The sequence below is a fragment of the Numida meleagris genome, chromosome 20, assembly GCF_002078875.1.
Source record: "Numida meleagris isolate 19003 breed g44 Domestic line chromosome 20, NumMel1.0, whole genome shotgun sequence".
In the NCBI taxonomy this organism is placed as follows: domain Eukaryota; kingdom Metazoa; phylum Chordata; class Aves; order Galliformes; family Numididae; genus Numida; species Numida meleagris.
This window is the reverse complement of record NC_034428.1, coordinates 1,469,455-1,492,648: the sequence shown is the minus strand read 5'-3', so window position 1 is coordinate 1,492,648 and position 23,194 is coordinate 1,469,455. Positions and strand designations below refer to the sequence as shown.

At 48.5% G+C, this 23,194-nt stretch overlaps 3 protein-coding genes across 7 annotated transcripts in view; 1 reads left to right on the top strand and 2 right to left on the bottom strand.

Annotated features, from left to right (window-relative positions):
• Window positions 1-2,214, bottom strand: part of PANK4 (pantothenate kinase 4) — a 19,895-nt gene extending 17,681 nt beyond the window's left edge. Inside the window, exon 1 of one of the 3 annotated variants that reach the window (XM_021417575.1) lies at window positions 2,011-2,214. In XM_021417575.1, coding sequence (XP_021273250.1) covers window positions 2,011-2,188 — 178 coding nt within the window. In that variant the 5' untranslated portion in view covers window positions 2,189-2,214. Of the gene's footprint in view, window positions 1-32; window positions 1,332-1,718; window positions 1,912-2,010 lie in introns of those variants that run through there. The other 2 variants (XM_021417577.1, XM_021417578.1) reach the window with 2 other exon arrangements.
• LOC110408643 (transcription factor HES-5-like) lies at window positions 2,058-23,194 on the top strand. Of its 3 annotated transcripts, none has more exons than XM_021417594.1 (5): window positions 2,058-2,178; window positions 13,309-13,488; window positions 20,758-21,615; window positions 21,773-21,953; window positions 22,080-23,194. In XM_021417594.1, the coding sequence occupies exons 3-5, from the start codon at window positions 21,553-21,555 to the stop codon at window positions 22,319-22,321; spliced, it is 486 nt and encodes a 161-aa protein (XP_021273269.1). In that variant the 5' UTR covers window positions 2,058-2,178; window positions 13,309-13,488; window positions 20,758-21,552; the 3' UTR covers window positions 22,322-23,194. The 3 variants fall into 3 exon arrangements, with proteins under 3 accessions (XP_021273269.1, XP_021273268.1, XP_021273267.1); XM_021417593.1 differs by lacking the exon at window positions 2,058-2,178 and adding an exon at window positions 2,312-2,450 and having other exon boundaries at window positions 21,413-21,615; XM_021417592.1 differs by lacking the exon at window positions 2,058-2,178 and adding an exon at window positions 2,312-2,450.
• LOC110386984 lies at window positions 3,112-13,286 on the bottom strand. The gene is made up of 6 exons (XM_021374651.1): window positions 11,932-13,286; window positions 11,435-11,615; window positions 10,990-11,228; window positions 4,666-4,893; window positions 4,376-4,541; window positions 3,112-4,266 (listed from the first exon to the last, which is right to left on the bottom strand). Exons 1-6 carry the CDS (start codon window positions 12,052-12,054, stop codon window positions 4,022-4,024), a joined length of 1,182 nt encoding a protein of 393 aa, XP_021230326.1. The 5' UTR covers window positions 12,055-13,286; the 3' UTR covers window positions 3,112-4,021.

Sequence of the window (23,194 nt, the reverse complement as noted above, 5' to 3'; positions counted from 1 at the left end):
ACCTGATTTGGCATAGTTAATGGCAAACGCACTGTATGGGAAGTACTCCAGGAAATCCACATCCAGCAGCTGATGTTTCTTATTTCTGTTCATCTTCAGCCATCTCCACAAGTTCTTACTCATCTATACCATGAACGTTTATAACCATGCGCTTATTTTTGTTAAAATGTGTTTTTTTCTTTCCTCAAAAAGAGGAGAGGTATGAGGGGAAGCCTCTTCAACGTCACCTGTATTAAGCTATCAGTAAGCTTCATAAAACTCAGCTACTATGGCTGCTGGAAGAAAAACATTAGTTTTAACTCAGATAAAAGTAGCGTGGGCTGCAGACCAAGCACCCTTATCGTACAGAAGGTCAGCTTTAACTTTGTAGCTATGTCTCAAATGTGACTACAGGGCAGGCAGAAGGTCCATACTTCTCGGTGCTACAGTTCTAACTCATAGTGAGTTTAAATCTGTATGCATAGCTGGCCTCTGGCCAAAGATCTGGCATGCTACCTTCTCAGTAAGTGTATGCAAGACCAAGCAAACAATTATAACCAGCTTCTGGGTTAAAACCCAACTCCTAACAGTAAGAAGTCTGTCAGTTCATAACATAACAGCTAAGTGCAGTGGCCCTACACTCTGCTGCCTTACAAATGAATATAATCAAGGAATGCAGCTTAGGTAAGTGGAAAACTAATCTGCTGGTGCCTGTAGCTTTGCCTATATAGCAGTACTCTCATCTCTTCCACAGTGCTGAGATCAACATGGAATTTTTTGGCAATCTGTAAGAGAAAAGCGTAAGGCGTTCTTCAGCAAAATTCAAGCGAGGTCAGTGCGGAGCGATCCCTGGCAGACACTTATAGTAACAAAAGCAATAAAGCTTTCCTGACCTCAGATCTTATTTCAGGGCACCGGGCAATGCTTTCAAGTTTCTGGTAAACAAAATCCAAAGCCGCTTATTGCTTACAGGTGAGGTTTTTCTTTTTTAAAATGCAAGACAGCAACAACAAAAAACCTCACTGACTCTGTGCTATGTGGAGGAGCTTTCTTGCAAACCTCGTAGCAGAGAAATTGCTTGTGTTGAAATGCAGTATTTTGTACAATAGCAGTGATGACAATCAGCGCATCTGCAATTAATTTTATCACTAGCTAAATGGTATGCAAAGTGCTTTATATGCTCCCCTTTTCCTCACTCAGTTTTCAGACTGAAATCCACATAGAACCCTGGCGGGGACACAGAGCTGGGCTGTAACTAATCCCGCGGCTCCGATTCTGCTCTGACCCACAAAAACGACCAACTCTTGCTGCGATCTTAAGGAACGTGCAATAAGTAGCCATCTCCTCAGGCAGCACGTAGACCTGCGCTACAGCAGACCACGTCTCGTGCCGTGCACGGTCCTCACACACAGGACTTCCAGCCCAGCAGGCGCAGGACGGAAGGGGCCGCGTGAAGGGGCACTGCGGCTCTCGCACGTCTCCTCAGAGGGGCTCCCGGCAAGGCCACCATTAGGGCTCTCCTCAGCTGTGGCGCACCCGGGGCCGCTCGGGCCTGCTGCCGCCGGGCAGCCCCCGGGCCCCGCAGCCCGGTGGGGAGCAGCCGGGCCCGGCGGTCCCGCAGAAGGGCAGCCCGCCTCCCTCAGCCCGACGGGCTTTCCTTTCTTTTCCTCGGCCCTCTCCGCCGCCAAGGGCAGCCCCACACTGTCCCCAACCGGGCTTCCCCCCCTGCGGTCCGTTACCGCCGCGTGGCACGCCGGGAGCTGTAGTGCCGCTCTCCGCCCGCGCAGCGCCGCCGCCCGGTGACAGGACTTCCAATCCCGTCGCGCACCGCGCCGCCCCCTCAGCGCGTTGTGTGCCGGGAGCTGTAGTCAGGCTCCGCGGCTCCGCGCCGGCCCAGGCGCCCTCAGGGGACTGCATGTCCCAGAGTGCCCTGCGCGCCAACGGGAGACGGGCCCCGTTGAGTCCCCGCAGCGGGGCGAGAGCCGTCGCCCGTCCCCCCCCCGCTCCGTGCCACCGTCTCCGCTCGGTTACCGATGTCGATGGCGAAGCGCTTGGCGTTCTCGAGATTGCGGAAGATTTCGTCAGGCGGGAGGGTGATGCTCTTGTCCAAACTGCCGTGCCCGCCGCTCCCTCTGCCGCCCCGCTCCGCCATTTTGAACGCTAACCCCGCTCCTCGCCCGGCCTCATCGGTATGCAAATGTATGTGCATAGATTTGCATGCTAATGAGGAGGGGCGCGTGGCTGAGGCGGGAGGCGAGGGGCGCGTGCGCGCCGAGCAACGGTCGCCCTGGGCGCGTGCGCGGGGTAACGGTCGGTCTCGCGCCTCTTCCCGCCTCAGTTCTGAGGGGAGAGCGGCAGCGTCGCCGCGGTACCGTGCTGCGCGGGGCTCGACAGCCACCGAGCGGGCGCCGATGCTGTCCTATGTGCCCTGTCAGCCCCTGTGAACCTTCTTCGTCTCTGGTGGGCCGCAGGTAAGCCCAGGCAGCAGGAGTGTTGTCAGGGCTCTACTGGCTGCTGGTTTCTGGTAGCAAGTACTGTTTGTGCAAAGCTCCTTTTTCCCACCTCGGGAGCTGGGCCTGCGCTCCCCTCATGGCCCTCGCCTGTGCTGTGGCCCTGCTGGCTTTTGCCTGGTAAATGTAGTGTGCGGAGTAGCTGCAGGTGGCTGCCATGTGGGCGGAAAGCTGCAGGTTCACACCCCTCGGTTCATCTCTTCTGGTGACTCCTACGGGACACAGGAACGTTGAAGGTAGCACAGAGTGCTTTAACAAACTGTATCTGTTAGGCACGTGGGTTTTGGGCCTGGGAGGTGGGTGTGACATCTCCTCCCTTTGCCCTTGCTGTGACCTCCCTTGACAAATGTGGCTCTAAGCCTCCAAATGACTTGTGGAGTGGGGAGGCCCCTGGTTTTGCCTCATAGCGAGAGCTACGTTTGTTAATGTGGAGCTTTGTGTTCACTCCTAGAAAGCAGCGCTGGCGGGGGTTCAGTTGGACACGGAGCTGGTGAGGCAGCTGCTACCAGCTCTGCGTGGTTTTGCTGTACCCAAATTTGCCTCTTTAGCTCACAAACGAAGGGTGAACCAGGAACCGCAGGGAAATCGACCATGCAAATTACTCAATACATCCAGCAAGTTATTCTTTCTTAACTCAATTTTTATTTATTTTTGTTTCGATGAAAGTTTGTGCAACCCCTGAATGCAGGATGGTTTCTGACACAAGTTATGCAATGGTGCAGCTCGCACGTAACATCATAACATCCTCCAAGGACAGCACAGAATTTACATTCTCCCCGATGAGGGGTACCAAACAGTAAATATAATTTTTACAACTGCCTTTCATAAAAGACTGATAAATATTTCATGTAAAATCGACAACACAGCCGTAACTTTCATTCCTATAAGGATATTAGAAGGAGCTCTTGCCTTTATAAAAGGCATATGTATCCTGAACCTCACAAACAGCACTCTGATTTTGCGAGCAAGACATCCCGAGGAATTTCCTCTACACAGTTTGAGTTATGGTTTAACCATTTCTGGAGCATGCTCAGTACAGTCTACAAATATCATAGAACCTGCTGGCAGCTAGGTTTTCACATGTGTCCGCTTAGCCCAGCCCCAGCTGCAGCCTGCGGCTCAGGTGCAGGTGGTGCAGGAGTCCCGAGCAGGGCAGGATGCAGGGGGGGCTGCGCCTGAGCGGACACCTGAAAATGCTAACCTGAACATCTCAGAAGTTACAGCTTTCTCAACAGATGTACCCGTGCAACCTTACTAAGGTTAAGAACAGTCGACGTTCCTCTCTGAACGACTCGGTCCTCCTAGCAGGAGGGTTACATCCCGCATTCCTTCAGAATAACTTTTCTCTCCACATGGTGGGAACATTTCAGTCCTTCTGGAAGAAGGGAAGCAGGCATCCACATGCAGTAATGCTCTGCAGAAGGAAAACATCTTTTCCTACTGATGAGAGGAGTAGGGGGACTTCTGTAGCAAGTCATGGTCTCCTCTGGAATATGCACCAGTGTCCAGGTGATGGTGAGCGTGCTCTTGGCCTACCAAGGCCTCCAGAGGTTGCAGGAGGGCTTCACTGGCGCTTGTTTTGCAGAGGGCTGGTGAGTGGAAGTGGGTGCAGGAGGAGAACCAGTGTCCCTGGGCATTGCTTGTGACCTCTGGAAATGGCAGATCAGCTTCATCTGGGTTTCTGTGTTTGCTGAATGGAGAGACAGGAATTGCAGAGCTTCTTTGAGGCACCACGCGTACCCTTCGCAGTAATCCTGCTGTAGGCTTTTGGCAGAGGCTGCAAAAGCCGAAAGAGGAGATGAGGAAAGAAGCGTTAGGCAGGCAGACTCAAATGAGTGTTGTGCCAGAAAGCAAGGGCAGCAAGTGGGGATAGGGTACGTGCTCACCTCGGCTGTATTTCAGGTAGCTGACAGTCATCTCCAGGATGTCGGCTTTCTCCAGCTTGGAGTTGGGCTGGTGTCTCTGGAACTCCTTCTCCAGCAGCACCTTCAGCTGCTCGATGCTGCTGTTAATCCTGTCGCGACGCAGTTTCTCTACAATGGGTTTCCTGAGCTGTAACACAAAGCAGGAGGACAGTTAGTGACAAGATTTTCTCCTTCCGTCTCTATGTCATCCACTGCTAAAGAGTCTCAGCCCTTCTCAGCTATGTGCCCTTGCAGTCAGAGTGGGTACTTACTCTGTTCTTCTCTTTGGGTGTCAGGATTTCCAGGGAGAGAGCGCTGGGTGCCATTATCCGAGAGCTGCTGTCAGCACGAAGCTGGCTGCTTGGCCGGTGGGGAAGGCAGTGGAGAGTTCCTCTATTTATACTCAGGAGCCGCATACAAATGTATGGGTCCAAAGCTACTTTGAGTTTCCCACAGTCGATAGCCAATCCATGTGCGCCCCGGGACAATAGGGACAGCATCTATTACAGCATGGTAAATTGACTGTGAATTGCCTGGGGATAATACCCTGCTCCCAAAGGAGCAGGTGGACTGAGGAGTGTGTGACACAATAGGGCCTGGCATGAGGGCATTGGGGTAAGAACGTGGGAAAGCGTTTGCCATCATTATAATCCAACTTCTGCCTGATGTTGGGAACGTCGACATCTCAATGTGCTGCCTTTTCCCAGGCTGTGCTGAAATTAAGCACAGAAGACTGATCCCAGGGAGAGATAATGCTCTGTCCCCATGACCAAAAGAGAGATTGAAAAGGAAAAGATGCAGAATTAGAGGGACTAAACCCTTTCATTGACATTAAACCGTGTTTAGATGAATACAGTACCAGATAATTTTTAGACAACTACTGACTAAAATCAAGGGAAGACCCCTTAAAACAACTCTCACTAAGCTGTTAGCCTGAAATATTTTCCTTTCCCCTGTTTAAATGTGTCAAGTCCCTCTGTAAGGTATATTAAGAGCTCTTCCTTGCTTTGTTTGGATAATCGGGGCTCTCCTACGGCAGCCCGTGGCATGTAATGATTACGAGGCCTTTCCCAAATGTGTCCTATTTGATTTCACGCCACTTTGCAAACGCCTCCCTGTTCCCTTGGCTCTGAGCCCCTAAGTAAAGCCCCTAAATATAGTTTCCCTGTGCAGACAGCTGAGGTGTAGCGGAAGGTCAGTTCTTGCAATCAATTTGTGTGTGTTACCCTATTTGCTGGATGTAGCTGCTAGGAAACCCTGGGACTCTCTTCCACCCTAGGCTCTCTCAGTACACTTGCCTTGTGCATTACAGAGCAGGTAAGGAAACAGAAGAGAGCAGGCAGGATCTGGGGCCAAAGCTGCCTTTCTGAGATGTTTTCCAGGCAGCTGCAGGTTCTGGGCCTGCTGCCCCAGCTCCATCCAATACAAAGCTGACAGGGCAGTCGTGCCCTTTCAAATGCAAGGTCAGAAGCTGGCTCTGAGCACAGGGAGCAAGGCCAGGCTGGCACTGTTAGTGTTTGAGTACCTGTTTCTCACTACAACTGTGTTTGTGGAAGCCCTCTCCATTTCCTCTGCCAATCTTTCAAAAGCAAAGAGGAGACCTTTCATGTCCTGTGCCAGCTGCGGTCAGCCCACTTCCCTGCCCTCAGCACCGCTGCCAGCGAGGCTGCAACCTGTTGTCACTGCTGATGGTTGGCAAGAACCTATTGCTGAGCAGAGAGCGTGAGTCCTATTGGAAATAACTCCCAATATTATTTTATCAGCTTGTGGCTGGCACCGTTACTTGCATCCAGGGCAATCACTCCTCACTCCTTGCTCGGAGTGTTGTGCATCCCTGGGCCCACGCAGGATGACTGCGGCCTGTGGGGAGGCCCAACAGCAAAGGGCTCAGCGAGGTGGGAGGGAAGCTGTGACCCAATTTTCAGTTCTGGAAATATGAAGTGAGTGGTTTTAAATAATGCCATCCTATCACCGGCGTCCCATGGCTCCCAAGGGCTAAACCAGCTCGCGCTGATTAAAGCATTATCCCTTCCTGGTGCGGGCAGATGGTGCAGCAGGCGTTAGCTTTTTGCTTGGGACCCACCGAGCCACGCTTCTTTTGTTGGCAGTTTAACACCGTGAATGGGGCAATGTGGGAAACCCTTGGAATTGCAGGCTCACACCATCTGATGTCAATGGTGAACCAGGCAAGCTGCCTTGCAGCGTGCACAAAACAACAGCCCCCGCGGCTTGAGCCCCAGCTTCACTCCCCCCGAAAGGGCAGCAGATCTGCCTCACCTACCCTGGTAGCTCGGGATGAATAAAAGAGAAACAAGTCTCTCTCTCTCTCTCTCTCTTTTTTTTTCCTTTTCCCTGAAGTTTGTTTTAATTATTGAGGCCTGGAGACTTTCTGGCAACAAGATACTTCCCCACGTGAATTTTGGGTTAACTCCCTGGAGTGTCCCATGTGGGATATGCTCTCTAAAAAGACTTCTGTAAGGGAAAAACTCCCGTGCTGGAGGCAGACAGATTGCTCTGTACTAAAGCAGACTATTGCTCTGTAAGCAGCCTGCTCAGCTCCTTGAAATCCAGCTGTCAGCTCCTGGTCTGTCCCACTGACACCTGTTGGTGGTCCAGGCTCTCGTCACTGTCCTTCCCCTCTCTGCCAAGGATCTGTGCCTCTGTGGTGTGGAGCCGGGAGGAAGGCTGGCAGTGGGGCTCAGAAGCAGGATTAACAGAAACATGTCCCCCCGATGGCTAAATGTATAGAGCTGGCTGAATGTGGCACAATACTCCTTTTTTCAGAGGCTGATGTGCCGTGTGGACACACTGTTGAGAAGTGGCAGCCATGCTGTGGACCCAGGGGCTTGCTTGCTTAGTGGTTCCTCTGTCAATCCCATTGCGGTCACAAGTTGCATCTTGAAGATGCACTCCTCAAAACCACCCACGAGATCATCCATATCCAAATAGCTGGAGCATCACTGGGCCGTGGGGCACTGCTTCTGCTGGAGGTGGCACTATCAGCGCAGGCTGACTGGTGCTGCTGGAGCCCAGTGCTCCTATGAGCCCAGGGCTGTGCTTAGTGCGCACGGCTTGGTGCCGTACACCTTGCCTTTCCGTAGCACTTGTAGAGCATCTTTATTTTAGGCCATTTCCTATATTCCTGCCAGCCTGTCTCAGAAATGCTTTTGATGGTGTTTTTAAAGAAATAATTACATTTTTTTTTCCTATGGCTTCCTTAAATGGTTTAAAATCTTTCTGACAACCCCTCTCAAGACACCTATTTAGTGTCAAAGAGCATAACGTTCCCAAGTTTTAAAAGGGCTCACATAATACTGATCGATCAATGTGCTCCTTGGGAAAATAGCGCTCCAGATGGCCTATCAGGACAGGAATTGCTGGTCACCACAATGCGGAGCCAAAAAGCGTCACTAATGTGGGCTGTTGTGAGGCACGCTTCCTTTGTGGTCCCTTTGAATGTCATAAATGGGGAAGAAAGTGTGGGAAACTCTGAGAAACTCAGGCCCACACTCTGAGGTTAATAGGGGCTTTGTCAGGAGAGTATTCCTGGGCTGTGGGATCAGCATAATAAACAACATCTTCCCGAGGGGTGGGAATGTGTTGGGGCAGGGGAGCGTAACCCCAGGGGACAGAGGAGCAATAAGAAGCTTTGCATTCAATTATTATAAGTGATAATAATTAATAAATTGTAAACATAACCTTTGCTTCGCTGGGAATGGTGAAACCAGAGGTCTGGCTTTTTGCTCGCCAGTAATTGGGGAGGTGAAGGCCGCAGGGGCGAGCCTCTGGCTGGCCAGGAGCAGGAGCGCTGCACTCGTGCCTGGTGCGGACCCTGGGCCGCCTTCCTCGCGCTGCCCAGCACGAGCTCACTGCAGGCACTGGGTCTGAGCTGCCCCAGCCCCTGGCTGGTCGCTGCCTTAATTGGGTGTGGTTTAAAAATACACAGGCGTGGATGAACAGCTTGAGTTTCACTGGGATGCAAAGGCTTGTACTAATTGACAAAGGCAGGTTGAGCACAGCAAGGTGGTGACTTTTCAGCATCACTAAGCAACCAGTAAAGCTAAGAATATCTCCTCTGAATTACTGAGTATCTTGTTAGGAAAAGCAGATCTGTCTCAGCACTGCTATCAGCCCTGGTGAATTGCAGAAACCGGTACCAGAAACCCATCTTGTACTTCTTGGCAGGTGGATGAACAGCATTCAACCGGCTTGTGTGTTCTAGGTAAAGTAAGAGCCCAAAGGGGCTGTGCAGCCATAGCAAGGTACAGCGAAAGGCTGTGATGTGCCCAGGTGGCAAGGAGACCATCACAGGTCACTGACCGGCCAGGTGCAGGTAGCAGGGCTTGCAAACTGTTTGATTATATCAGCTTGGTCAATCTGAGTTTGACCCTTAAATAAGCAGCTACTGGACAAGCTCAACTATTGTGGGTTGTAGTGTGATTAAGTGAAGAAGTGTACGTTAGAAATAAAGTTTTTCAAGGGTATCCCTCCCAGGAAATCTGGTGGGAGGTGGAGGTGTTGGCCGATGGAGTTTTGTGCTATTATTGTATCCAATGGAATGAGAAGGTTCTCTGTCATATGTCCAAATCGGTGTTTTATTGTGATTAAATAATCACGTTGTGAACTTATTATTTGGGCAGGTTAATTTTATTCTGAAGAGAAGGAAAAAAAAAGTGGAGTCTCAACCATACAAGGAATGGGAACTCTGCTACGGAGAAGTGAGTGAATGTTGTGGGCAGTGCTGCATTTAGGTGAGGCTGCTGGTGTCACAGTGCTCAAGGGTGGCTTTCAGATCCCCCTCTCATGCCTTTCTTCCTGCTTCTACTAATAACCTCTCTGTCCCTTTTTGATTGCTCACCATGCCCAGCCTCTCTGTAGCTGTGCAGGAGGAGGGCGTGTGCAGCTCTCATCCTACTCAGGAGCAAGGAACCGTGTGCTCCATGCTCAGGGACCTGCAGGGTTGTGCAGGGCTGAAGCCGAGGCTGCACTGTGCCTCTGCAAATCCTGCTTAGCTCAGGTCGCCCAGCTGGTGCAAGGCGTGGAGGCAGCCTGCTGTAAATCTCCTGTAAGAGGATATGCCAGATTTGTGCGCTGAGTTGAGCTGGGGTGAGAAAAACAAGGGAGGACCACATAAAAGAGAGGTGGCAGAGAAAGCGTTTCTTCCGCAGGAGGGTAGGGAGCGCTCTGAAGCCTGGGTGAGTTTTTCGGCTCCCGAGGCACAGACCCCATTCCTGCCGTGTTTTGGACCCCTAGGTAGGTGTCAGGGAAAGGAGTAGTGATTATGGGGAAATGGTTTAGGAGAGGAAATGCTGTTTTAATCTTTGATTGCTATCAAGTTATCTGTCCTTTTAGCCGCAGTTTTCTGTGTCACCACCTCTTAACTGGACAGAAAGCACGGGACCGAATTCAGATTGGTGAGCAAACTAATGAGGAATGAGGGGAAATAAGCTGGTTGTGAGATAAGTGATTTGCTGAGGTCTGAATAGATTGCTGTTAAGTATATGGGGCTGCGCCACTCAAGTTTGCCCCTTTGCTTTCACCTCCAGTTTTGGTTCTGATCACTTTTACTGGAGATGCTTCTCTGCAGGATCTGAAATCATGCTCTGCCAAGTATGTGTCACAAATTTAAACTATGTCTTGGAATGAGGGGCTCGGAAATGACATCTCTGCTTGCTTCCCCACTGCAGGGGTCTGTGTGCAATGTTGAGTCCTGGAGCATTATCCATTTTAATCATTTAAAACCAAAGGATTAAGGACTAAAACCATTTTTATTGTATTATACAGCGAAGACACCAAAGTTGAGCATCGCACAGGATGAATACATCACAACTTTATAAAAGCTTCTTAAGCTCTTTAGCATGTTCAGTGAAATGCTTTGTACAGTAGTGATTGCCTCCCTTCCTCCCCCACCCTCACCCAAGATACATTACAGGTATTTCCTTTACAAAAGGCATCAATTATCCCTCCATGGAGAGCAGTACATACTGGACATCAAGAGAATTTTCCCTACTCTATCTGTTATCATAATAACGGTCTGTAAGAAATTGTGCTATGAATAGCGTAGAAACTTCAGAAGCATCAGCATTTCTGAATAACATCTTTCATTCAGGAGAGCTCAGCGCTCTCTTTATGATACAAAGTACATTCTCAGAAGTGCTCCTTCTTTTGGAAGGTCGGGACATTGTCTGCAGACAATGCAGCACTTGAGCCGGTGACCCAGGGAGTTCATAGAAAGATTTCCTCTGACTGCCAGGGGCTCAGCAGCCAGGCGAGGTGAGATGGAAGCGAAGGGCGTTAGCTCCAGGTTGCCGCAGAGCTCAGCCCTCTCCTTGGCTTGGAGCCACCGGCAGGAGCAGCAAATTTGCTACAAGATACACGTACAGTCCTTCACTGTGAAGGGAAACAACTTAGCGACCTTCATTTCTCATAACAGAAAAACAAAGCCTTCCCCCTCCCCTCTTTGGAAAGCAATGTTTCCTACTTTGAAGAGGGGTTATTAAATCACAAGTCCCTCTATTTTTTTTTTTTTTAAGCAAAACATGGGAATAAAGCAAAGTTCACCAGCAGGTCTACCAGGGTCTCCAGATGGTATGCGCTGCTGCCGCAGTTTTCTGGGCAGGCTGCTTTCTGGCAAACACACGGGGTGACCGAGGTGCACTGCGCGTGGCAGGAGAGCGCGTGAGGTCTGCACCCATCCGAGCTTTGCAGAAATGCTTGATCAGCTGGGCCTGAGTTTCCTTCTTGGGTTCATAGTAGGACAGAAAATGCATCGCTTCCTTTAAGCACCGCAGGTACCCACTGTTGAAGTCCTGCTCTGGGTTCTTGTGAATGAATGCTAGAAAAGAAAGAAAGAAGCAAATAGAGTGAGTGAAGGTCATTACCAAAGCATGGGGTAGTGGCAACTCATGCTTGAAGCTTCTTTCAGGAGCCTGAGTCCACAAGCCTTGCTTGTGGGCCTTGGCCTGGGGTGAGGTAGCCCAGGGATCTCTGGGACAGCAGAGGCCCATGGGAGCATGTGATGTGATGGTGCTGTGTGCTCACCTGGCTCCTGCAGCTGGCTCTGCTGCTTCAGGTAGCAGACGGCCACCTCCAGGACATCAGCTTTCTCCAGCTTGGAGTTGGGTTGGTGTCTCTGGAACTCCTTCTCCAGGAGCAGCTTCAGCTGCTCAATGCTGCTGTTAATCCGGTCACGGCGCATTTTCTCCACCACCGGCTTCCTGAGCTGTAAAAGAAATGGAGCAGTTATTAGAGATTTTCTGGGGCCTGACCTACGTCACCTTCTGACCCATTCCCTGATACACATAAAGTTCAAGGACGCTTTCTTTTGGTGGGAGAGCTTTGCCGTGCTGCCTACCTGTTACCCATTCACATTCATTTTAAAAAATCTCCTTTATTTCATCCCATTTGTATTGCCCAAGACCATCTTCTCCCTCCTTCTCTCATCTTTTCCCATGTAGTGTTTGTTTGACAGAGGCAGTGCCTTGCACAGAGCACAGACCAGTCCTGACCAATATGATCCTGTCAAGGGCTTTACTTACTTTATTCTTCTCTTTTGGCAGCAGTTTCTCATCCATGTGGATCATGAGAGCATTACTGGGAGCCATTCCAGGTGCTGTCAGCCCTGGGCGCAGCCTGTCCACGTGGGCTGCTGTGCTGAGCATGAGGCTGTGCTCTGGCAGTGTCTGACCACCTCTATTTATACACCGAAGCGTTTAGCAGATATGTGAGTCTCGAGGTTGCTGGTGTTTCCCACAGCCGTTCAGCCAATCCAGGCACGCAGCTGAACAATAGGGGAAGCATCCATCAGTGCACGGTGCATTGATCCTAAATGCCCTGGAGAGAATAACCTTCTGCCCACACCGACTGGTGGAGTGTGCAGCCTGGCTTTGCCGGGCTGCCCAGGGATCTGGGAAAACACTGACCCTCCAGCTGGTTGTCTGCGCTCAGTGGCGTCCCTGAGTCACATGTGCCAGTCACATTTGTGGCGTGGAGGAGGCACGCTTTTGGGGGAAGGCAGGAAAAGAAGGCGGGGAACACTGTTAGGGTGCAAATCAACAGCACCAGGGACATCTTGTTACTCTTTCTGAAGAGCACACTTCCCAGCCAGCTCCTAGCTGCACTTTGCTGGGCATGTTTGTACTTGTCCATACACTCATTGCACTTTTTTTGCTGCAGTAATGAGTGAACTGATGTGTTATCAGTGTGAAACAATGAGTTTGTTGGCCTGAGATGTCTAAATGCTGTGGAGAGCGTGGAGAGTCTGAAGTCAGGTGGTAGGATGGTGGATAGCTGAAAAAAGAGGGAATGGGAAGCCAATGGAAGCTGCAACCTTTGCCTCTTTCCCATTAACACCCCGAGACCATGACCCTGTTGTGCCAGTGTTCCACAGCTTTCATTACAAACAGGCACATGCCTCCTGGCGGAACTGGCCTGGTCACCCCATAGCTCTTTCTTGTCTCATTTCTATACTCTTTTCTCTCATACAGATTCTTTCAAGCATGGTGGTTGGAATGAGCTAAAGAACAGCACCCAGTTCAATCCCAAAGCCCCAGGCTTGAGAAGGCAGAGGCAGGTTGTCCAAGGGATTGAGTAGCCTTGGCCAATCTCCAGTTCTCCTGCTCACCTGAGCTTTGTGGCATGACATCTTCTCATCCCACCCTGGAGCAGCCCCTGCATCACAGCAGGCTGGACCTGCCAAGACAACTCAACCAGCACACCACTGCCCTTCTGTGTAACTTGTACCATATCAGCCCCGCTCAGTTTTCTCATCTGGAAAATGGAGATAGTGCTGCTTGGTCTTCTGTGCATGAAACATTTCACTAAAAAATAAGCAAATGTTCTTTTGTGGCAAAGGCAAGAAAATGAATGAATCTTTGTGGACACTTTAGATCAACTCTGATTTTGTCTGATTGCAGTGTGTATTGAGACAGCACTGAAAACCATCGAAAGCTGCTGGAGCAAAGCTGTGCTGCATCCTGCTACCTGAGGTCTGGCCTGCAGGGGCTGAGGTGTGCTCATCTCCCAGCGCGCTGCTTGTGCATGGAGTATGCCCGAGGATCTGGAAGTGGAAACGGTGGAGGGAAGTGTGTGGTGAGGTAAGACAGCCAAGGACAAATTCTTACTTGGAAATCCTTAAGTGAAGCCCCCAAGTTTAACAAGTAGTTGACAGGAAGGAGGGAAGTGTCACTGAAATAGCCAGCTTCATGGTTTTCATTGTGTGGGTCTGAATGGGCTTAGCTCTTTGTTAAGGGCAGATGTTGTCTTCAGAGCCCTTTATTCCTGTTGTGGGAAAGCCAGGAGACAAGTCATCTCATGAACACTTTGAACTGGTCAAAGGATTATGGTACAAGATAAGATACAGCTCAGAGACCGTGCCATAGCCTTTGCCGGCTGTCGTAAGATGTTGCCCTTTCTTCTGTAGCCTTTGAGTGGACTTCCTCCAAAACTTGGTGTCCCATGTTCTCCCTCCTAGCAAGTGAGCACTGGTGTCAGGCCTTGAAGCTAGGAGGTGACAGGTAGGCATGTACCAAGCTGGTTAAGTTTAAGAGACTCTTCACTGTCAAAGAACATCTTTTTCTTGACTCCTGAGAAGCAGGCCTGACCTTTCTTGCTGTCTTATAACTGATAGCCAGATGGTCTTTTGGGAGTTGGATTCTTTCCCTTTAAATCATTCAGGTTCAAGGACCATCACTAATGTTGTGAGTAGTTGCAAGGCACACTTCTATTGTTCCTACAAGAAATGTTATCAATAGGGGAAAAGTATGGGAAACGCAGAGAAATTCAAACCCACACAGCCTGGTGCTAATAACTCCTTTGTGGAGCCTGTGCTTCTGTCAGGGCACTATGAACTCACACGGCTTTTTCAGTGAGTAAGGCTGAAAAGCGCGTGTTTTGCCATGCAGGCAGCGGTTACTCAGGAATCTGTTCACCAGGAGAAAGGGGCGACAGGGGGCAGGGATGCTGGTTCACACTCATGGGTGGATGAAGGAGTACTGAGCTCAGCTGCAGCCCTGACTGGTTGGTCTGCTATGCTGTGCCTCGGGGTGCTCTCTTGGGAAATGGGAGCAGTGCTACTGGACATTTTGACAGAGCCCTGTTAGGATGTGTGGTGGGTGCTTTCCCGGCATTGGTAGAGGAGGCATTGCTTGGGAATCCTGACGAACACCTGAGAGCAGAGTGGAGAAGGAACAGGTCTGGGGACAGAACTCTGCAGGCAGGAGTGCGCAGGGCACAGGTTTGCACCACAGGGTACTGTGTTTGAGAGGAACCCCAGTGTGGCATTATCTTGCCTTCTTTAGACATCAGAGCCCTGGCAAAAAAAATGTCTTTAATTGCTGTAAATACATTGTTTACATGTTTAACCTCTTAAATCAGTTTTTCTTTAGATCCCGAATACTTAACGTACCGTTGTTCCCAGGTGCATAAGTGAACTTTTATCATTAAGAAACATATGAAACAACTTGATCTGCATTTTCAGGGTTGTTAGAGGCAAAAGCAATTTCTGTAGCTGCTTGTGGGGCTGACCCTGAAATAGTCATGCACCCAATGACATAGTCTTTCTACCACGAGTATTACAAATAATTAAAAATTAAGGAGAATTTATTATTTTTCTGCCCAGCTGAAATTCCCACAAGTCACCTCTCAGCATATTCAAGAGTGCACAAGAGGGATTTATTATTTCCTGGTATATTGACTCTGAAAGGTCTGGGGATTACAGCTGCTTTGCACATGAATAGCTGGAGTGTGTTGTACAAAAGGCATGGTCTGTGGGATAATGGGGTTGGATGTGGGAAAGCGCTGACCCTGGGGGAGAGCAGACTGGTGCCTGATGGCAGGAATCAATTATGTCTCAAAGGAACACATTGCCCTGGGAGCAGGCTTTGCGGGAGCCACCATGTTATGTGTTTACCACCCTCCTTCTTCAGCAGCCCACATAAAACAGTCACAGAAAATATCCTATCCTGTCTTTACCAGAGGACTCAGCTACACCTTGCTCTGCAGTTACTCTGTTAGTGCTCTGTCAGTTACAATCTCAGCAATGCAGCGGTTCCCATCTCAGGAAGAGGGCTGAGACCAGCGGTTAGCTCACACACGCTGCCAGTTTGGAGACTAAAGCACCCCAAACTCTGGTGAGTGAACTCAGTGCACTCTCCAAAGCCCTGAGGAACACCTGGAGCCCATCAGTCAGTCACCTGCTCAGCTCTGGCCAAGGGAGGGGGGCAGCTTTTCACTGCTGCTGAGCTCCTCCGCTTCCTTGGTTTTCTATTTGGAAGATAGCGGTATTCAGTTTTTACATTGAACTGGTGTCATTGGTAACCTTTCAGATGTCAAAATTTGAGTTTCAACAAATGATTAAACGGGATAGAAAGTCATAGGGATTTAACAAAACTTTTTTGATAGTTATAATAAAAGTGGAAGTATTTTAATGGATTTTTGCTTACCGTTTGATTGCTGAGTATTTGAACTGTGCTTGGATTGACGTTTTTTTTTTTTTTCTCTTTGTAAAATCATGAGGCTTGGGCATGAATTCTTCCTGAAGGCTATAGGTATTATACATCTCATGATAAAATTACAAGACTTAGCAGACAGTGTTGCCAAATATTTGGAGCAGAAATTCTCCTGCAGCGAGAACATTTCAGAAGAGCAGGGTTAGAACTGGAAGGGTGGTTTCTGGCTACCAGAAACCAGAAACGCTGTAGAGAGGGTTGTGAGTAGAACTGAGACCCCCAGAACACCACTTTGTGTAACTGACAGCATGCACTTGTGCCCATGAACGTTGCAGCTTGAGGTTTTGAGCAGGAATCAGGCACAAAGCCCCAAGAGCTGGGGTCTGTCTGTCCAGACACCTTTTGCTGCAGACAGTGGTCAGCATGTAACACTGCAGCCTCAGACAGCACTGGACTTGTTCTCTACAGCAGTATGGATCCTTTTGCATTTCTAAGCCCTGGTTTCATCCAGCCCAGATGCCTAGGACCTGAAATTCTCTTATAAACTCTGTTCAGCTTCTTACAGAGAGTTGATGTAATTCAGGGCACAGTGTATCCTCTCTTCTGAGGACCCTCAGTCCCAGAATAGCTGTAACTGCTGGGAAGCAGCTGGATGAGCTAGGTGGTGCTGACAGACAGCTCTGCACTATGGCTGGGGACAGCTGCAGTTTAACGCTGAGATTTTGGTGGGTCCCCAGGAGCATGAATAAACAAACTAAATCTTGATTTACTTTCCTGAGAGATCAAGTCCCTTTCTATTGATTTGATCATTAAGTATTTCCTGATTGAGCATTTGAGTGCATTTTCCTTTTCAGCTGTTTTGTTGGTTTGAACAAATTGTATTGAATTACGTTTGCAAAAGCCACTACTGAACTTGAGTGCAAAGGAGAACTTTTGCATCTGCTTAACTAGGAGGGGCACTGCTCCAAGTGTGGTCCATGCAGGTAATCCCTATTCTCCCATAGCTGGCAGCTATTCAGAGATAATAAAGCCAATTAAAACAAAACTGGGTTCTGAGCATCTTTGCAAAACAGAAGTCTTGAATGGACCACTAGACTGCAACTAGTAGGCTATCTGAAATACTGAAATTTTGGTTTCTCCTTTCTGTCTCATTTTCTACCTTTGTAAAAAAACGTTGCTAATAATACATTCTTATCTTGCAGAGGAGGTTGCTGGGAATTCAGTAGTTGGTATTTGTAAAGCACTTTGAAAATGCAAAACCAGGGCGTTATTCCTGGTCTTGTGGATGCTTTCCATGTTATTAAAAACAGGATTTCAGAAAGGCTTATAGGGGATCAAAACAGCATCCCAAACTTGAAAGGAAGCATGACTGTTAAACCATCAACTGTCGCCTCCCCCTCCAGCCAGATGTTAAGCCCTAAAGAACTGAAGTGGCACAAGGAATTACTTTCCCAAGTTCCCCCAGCTGGGCTGACAGGCCTTGATCAATGGTTTTCTCCACTGTGAGTGCTATGCAGATGGTCTACCCAGAGCAAGGTTTCTGTGAAGTACAAAAGGAAGTCAAACACCATTTCTAATTCAGCTTGTAGCATGGCACACTTCCTTTATCCTCTGCCTGAATGCAGTGAATAGGAGAGCAGTGTGGGAAACTGGAAGGGACTCCAAACTCACACAGTCCGAGTGGCTGTAAGACACTCCTGTCCTCAGACCACATCTGCCTGTGACAGACGGGAAAAAGAGTGACAGAACGAAAAATCAGATTATAAAAACCTGCTTGAAGGGGAAAATTAGGTCTGAGTAAAAGGAAGAAAGTGAAGAAAGCCGTGCAGAGAAACAGAAATTCTGACAGCCCCAAACAGGGGACTGCCTAGCAGCAGAGTGAGGAAAGACTGGGAGGAAATGGCTGAGGAATGAGTTGCAGGAGCAGAACCTTGCTCTTCCACCTGTAAGGCCAAAGAGAATTGTCCCTCTGAAGGCAGCAGATGTGGTTTTGGGCTGCACTAAGACTTCTGAGCCACAAATTCTGTTTTGCCACCTTTTGATAAAATGTTTTTCCACAATGATTGAAAAAAAAGTACAGCACATTGCCTGTACTGGTCCAGCAGGGCACTGCTCCCTAGCTCCACGTGTCAGTCAGTGGCCATTCCTTGAACAAGCTTGGAAATACTGACCCTTAAAACACAACCAGTATAGGCCCCGTTCAGGCACCCATCACCAGAGTTTTGGCATTTTTGCATCTCTTTGCTGCACAGCACTAAGAGCAAAAGATGGTTCTTCTGGACCATGAGGATGTGTACACTAACCCAGGCCTTACGTTGCCTGAAGAGCTGATGCCTACTTTGTGCAGATGTCATGCTGGTGCTTGTCAGAGATCTCCAGGGGAGCTGCATCTCAGCTGAGGTGTGTGTGTCTGCAGCCCCGTGATGTGTGTTCAGATTTTGACCACAAGCTACAAGAGCTGAACTTGGCTACTACAAAAAGTAGTTCAGATTTTACGCCAGTAATTCTATGGGGGAGCTCTTCGTTAATACTTCTAAACTGTAATGTGATGATTGGAGGAACAAAATAGGGAACAATAGACTGGATTCCAATACTGATATTTGACAGAGGAAAATTAAGGCTCAAATTCTGCTGATTGGAATTTGGATGAATTCCTCTGTAGGTGGAGAGATAATCGTGCACACAGAGATCAGAAAGGAGCTTTGGAGGTACAAAGCATACAGGCTGAATGCAGCAGTCTGCTTTGCTCTCTGTGGAGGCCAGAGTGCCTCTTGGCTTTAGAGAGGACCCAAACAATTCCAAAACCTGGACCTGTTCTATCTTTTAACCTTAGTGTGATTTTTAGGACAAAGCACTTAATGAAGTCTCCTAAATTCTGCTGTCTTTCCTGTTCTGTGAGCCGTTGCTCCCAAGCATTTTGGCATTCCCAATGACTTTCTAGCATACTGCCATGGAAGTTTGTGTACCTCGGAGTTTCCCACACCGTTTCTTAACTATATTCATTCCTGTCACAAAGGAAGTGTGCCTGACTACAAACCGCATTAGCAACGGTGCTTGCGTCTGCATTGTGTTCAGTGGGAAACCCCGCTCCCAAAAGGCCATCTGGGCAGCACATATCAGGAGAGAAGCAATGGGGGCAATGAGCGTCAAGACTTGGGAAAGCAGCGGCATCCTTAAGTCTTCCTAAAGAGCTAACATCTGGCAGGGGTTCTGGGGCACTACTCTTGCCGTATTTCAAACATCCAGATCCAGTATCTTGGGATCCTAGTAAGTTTTCTATCCAATGTTATGCATGTTTGGAATCGTAGTAAAATGTATGTAACTGAGAATTCATGATCCTTAGTGTAAAATCCACTGGCTCTGTTAGCATTATTCTAGGGATGACAATTATTATTGCTTTCTTATTCTCTTTTCACTTGAGCCACATGTTGTAGCAGTGAGGTAAGGCAGGGGGCTGCAGCAGCTGTCCTGGTGCAGGCAGCAGCAGCTCCACTGGGCTCTTCTGCCCTCTCTCATGTACACTTCTTCAGCAGCACAGAGCAAATCCCCAAAACAGCCAGACCTCGCTCATGTGGCAAGAAAGATGAGGGCAGACCAAGTGACCCAAGTCTCACATCTGCTCTGCTATGGAAAGTTCATATGTCCTCCCCCAGAATAAAAGTCCTGCAGTGCAGCAACCCTATGATGCACAGGTTCCTGAGAACCTGAGGCTAAGTTTCAAAGTTCTGCGCTGGGGGTAGTTGCAGAGAAGGCAGCTGACATTGAACACCTGTGTTAGACTGAAACTGGAGTACCTGTTTGGGTGACTTGCACTGCAAGAGGGAATTATGACTAGTGAGTTAATCTGGGAAACTGAAGCTGTTTCTAGTGGAATTGCTGGCAGGCCCTATTGATCACAGCATTGCCATATTTATTCTTTGTGCACTTGATTAATGAGCTCAAAAATGAGTTAGTACTCAGGAGTTTCTGTTTCAGAGAATCTCCCCAAGAGGGATGCACCGAGCAAATGATTGGTTTCAGAGGTGGCATTACATGAGCTCAAAGATAATCCACAAGCTTTGAGGAGAACATGTGAAATGGTGTCACAAAAACTTTCCCACAACTTGACATAAAAGACTCGGAGCCCAACAGCTGCTGCTCTATACGCAAAGAAGGGAGCCTATTCATGAGCAGTACAATGGGGATGGAACAGCAGACCCTGGAAGAGGTCATTTAAGCCTTACCTGGGCGAACAAATACATGAGTTGCAGGGTCAGAGAGAAATGTAGACATGTGTATATGCATTCACATTAAAATATGTGCACAATCACGTTTATATATGTATCAATATATAGATGAACACACAAACTATGAATGTACACACAGTATTTATGTAGTACCCTCACTGATTCAGTAAGAGATCCCCAAACATAAACCCTAGCATTACTTTACTGTAATTCGTCTGACAGTTCCCGTTCCCATATTGGTCCTTGCAGAGGGATACACTGAAGCTTGCAGAAAGAGGAGCTGAGCTGATGTGATCGCAGCACACACCTGGAATGAATCCAGGGCTGGCACAGCTCAAATGCGTGGTTCATGGCCTGCTCTGCTCTTCTGCAGTCCTACGTGCAGGTCTTGGGTGCGTGTGTAGAGGATGCAGAAAATGCTCTGCTGCCATTCCCTGCGGCTGTTTGTGTATGGCTGGAGCTCATAAATAAATAATTTGTTTATAAGATGCAGATAGCAACACCATTAACTCTTTTTGAATGGAGACTTTGCAGTGCAAAAAAATGAGGAATCAGAATCTTGATTTCTAATAGTTGTATGGGCTACGTGAATTTGTTCTGCACTCCTTTGAGCATAATTAGTTGAAAGCAGCATATGAGACTGAGCTGATCCCCAAACTCAGATGTTTCTCCTCTTGAATTTATCTTGCAGATATTTGAAAACAGCATCGAGTGATTGTGACAGGGCTTGAGAGTGTTCCAAAGAGGAACATAAGACCTCAAGGAAAGAGAACAAATATCAAAATAGAAACTTTTCTGGATTACTGTGTGTAATCACAGTTAAAGGTATTTCTTTGCAGTGAGGCAAGCTGAAAAGGCTGTTTTCTGTTTCACTTGTGCAAAACTGGTGTGCCCCTGGCTTACTGTGAAAACAAGGCGAACGGCCTTAAAGAAATTCTGCTCTTTATCTCAGGAAGCCAGAAGCTGCTCGTGTGTGCATGTGCATAGCGCACGCTTAAGCGTGTGCCTCCTGCATCCCCGGGAGGAGCGCGGCCCCACGCAGCCTGCACGGGGCGGCTCGTTGCCCTCCAGGGCCGCTGGCCTCCTCCTTCCTCCGCACCCGTGGCCGCCGGCCTGTGGTGGGAATGCCATTGATCTCCGGCATTAGTCAGCAGCCTTTGCCCATTGAAGGCCAGCTCTTTCCCAGCTTCTGACACGTAATTCTGATCCCGCTCTTTCACGTACCACGCACTCCCCACCTGCTCATCTGGGGGAAGGTCATTATCCCCAGGCTATTCACTGGCACTGGAGCATGCAAGAATAGATGCTTCTCCTATTGTGCTGCCTATCTCTCTGATTGGCCATAGAGTGTGGGAAACTCCACCGAGCTGCAGACCCACAGACTCTCAGGAAGGCTGCACAGTATAAATACAGGGCAGAGGCAGCTTCCAGCAACACATTTCTCCTGGACTTCCACTCCGAGACATTCCTTCCCTTCTCGGGACAGATGGCTCCCAGCGCTGTTTTCATGGAGCCCGACAACCTGCTGACACCAAAGGAGAAAAACAAAGTAAGTCCAGACACAGCAAGGCAGCTTGGAGCCATGCTCTCAGCTGTTCTAATAACAGTTTCCAAAAGCTGAGAAACTGGTCCACGTTGTTTAGGAACAGTGTGAAATGGCAGAGAGGAGATCTAATAGTGAGTGTCTTTCCCTTTACTTTTTACAGCTCAGGAAGCCGGTGGTGGAGAAAATGCGTCGCGATAGGATTAACAGCAGCATCGAGCAGCTGAAGGTGCTGCTGGAGAAGGAGTTCCAGAGACACCAGCCCAACTCCAAGCTGGAGAAAGCCGACATCCTGGAGATGACTGTCAGCTACCTGAAGCAGCAGAGCCAGCTGCAAATGAAGAGTGAGTACCAAGTTTACTTCAGCCTCTAGTTTACTATAAATTTGTGACAGTTTTGTGAATCGCTAGCCATGAACAATTGCTCTAAACTACTTTTTATTTCCCCTCCCTCTTTCTTCCCTTCTCTAGCTTCAGGGTCCTTCCATAGAAGCTCTCAGTTTGACTTCAGAGAGGGCTATTCTCGGTGTTTGCAAGAAGCTTTCAATTTCCTCTCTCTTCATAAAGTCCGAACTGAAACACAGACCAAGCTCCTAAGTCACTTCCAGAAGAGCCAGTCAGCTGCTCCGGAGGTCTCCTTTTCCCCCAGCAAGCCCAGCACCCTGAAGCAAGCATCGCCAAAAGACGCCGGTACTCTCTGGAGGCCCTGGTAGTCAGGGAAGCTCTCACTTAGTGAACCTTTGCCTTTTAGAGTCCAGAGGAAGAATCTGACTGCGTCTGATAGTCCAGCTCTGATCCTCTCTTCTGTAGGGTGCATTATTTCCCCATATATTTTATTTATGTGTGATAAGAATGGCGTGCTTTTGACTTTTATGGGATCCTTTGGCAAAAGCTCAGGCATTCTGCTGTGCAGTATTGAAGCTGTGTAGGTACTGGTGATGCGGTGCACAGTGTGTTGCCCAGTCTAGGGGCGAATGTCTTCCAAATGAAGGAAGGTATTTTTGTAGAAGTTACATTTGTGATGGGCAAGAATTGCAGTAGGAGAATTTCGCTGATATTGCGTGTAAGAGCCATTGGCTTTGCTCTGGTTTGACTAGTAACTCTTGTTTGCTCAGTCATTCTGGAGGATAAATGTGCAACTTCGGTTCGTGCACACTTAATTCAATTCCGTTTCCTCCCATTTGCTCATAACTTGTACTGCGTCAAGGGCGGTTTTTGCTTTGTCCTGGATTTTTCTTCTTTGATAGTCCTAGTACATGAAGTGTGATGGATGAACTGAAACTAGGAAACTATGTGGAATATTTCTACTATTTTGCTGCTTTTTTCAATTTAGAAAAAGAATATGTTACTGCTTTATGTTAAAGAAAAGAGTAGATAAAACGCTCGATTGGTCAATGTTATATATTTGGGGTGTAAGTTATGCTTTTTTTAGCATCTTCATTATAATAATGACTTTTTGTCTGCATTAAGTGGTGTAATTCATGGTGGATAGTGTTTCTCCCATTACTGGGACAGCCCTATGGCTTACGTGCATACTGTGTATGCGTCTCTGTGTTTGTAGAGAGAAATAAAATGCATTTGTGTGC

Excerpts from the sequence above, each read along its gene's own strand:
- LOC110386984 (XM_021374651.1), bottom strand. The coding sequence starts at position 12,054 with ATGCTCAGCACAGCAGCCCACGTGGACAGGCTGCGCCCAGGGCTGACA. Across the intron at positions 11,229-11,434 it reads GAGCCAGCTGCAGGAGCCAG|CATTCATTCACAAGAACCCA; the intron begins GTGAGCACACAG and ends TTTCTTTTCTAG. Across the intron at positions 4,267-4,375 it reads CTACCTGAAATACAGCCGAG|CCTCTGCCAAAAGCCTACAG; the intron begins GTGAGCACGTAC and ends CGGCTTTTGCAG.
- LOC110408643 (XM_021417594.1), top strand. The coding sequence starts at position 21,553 with ATGGCTCCCAGCGCTGTTTTCATGGAGCCCGACAACCTGCTGACACCA. Across the intron at positions 21,616-21,772 it reads CACCAAAGGAGAAAAACAAA|CTCAGGAAGCCGGTGGTGGA; the intron begins GTAAGTCCAGAC and ends TACTTTTTACAG. Across the intron at positions 21,954-22,079 it reads GAGCCAGCTGCAAATGAAGA|CTTCAGGGTCCTTCCATAGA; the intron begins GTGAGTACCAAG and ends TCCCTTCTCTAG.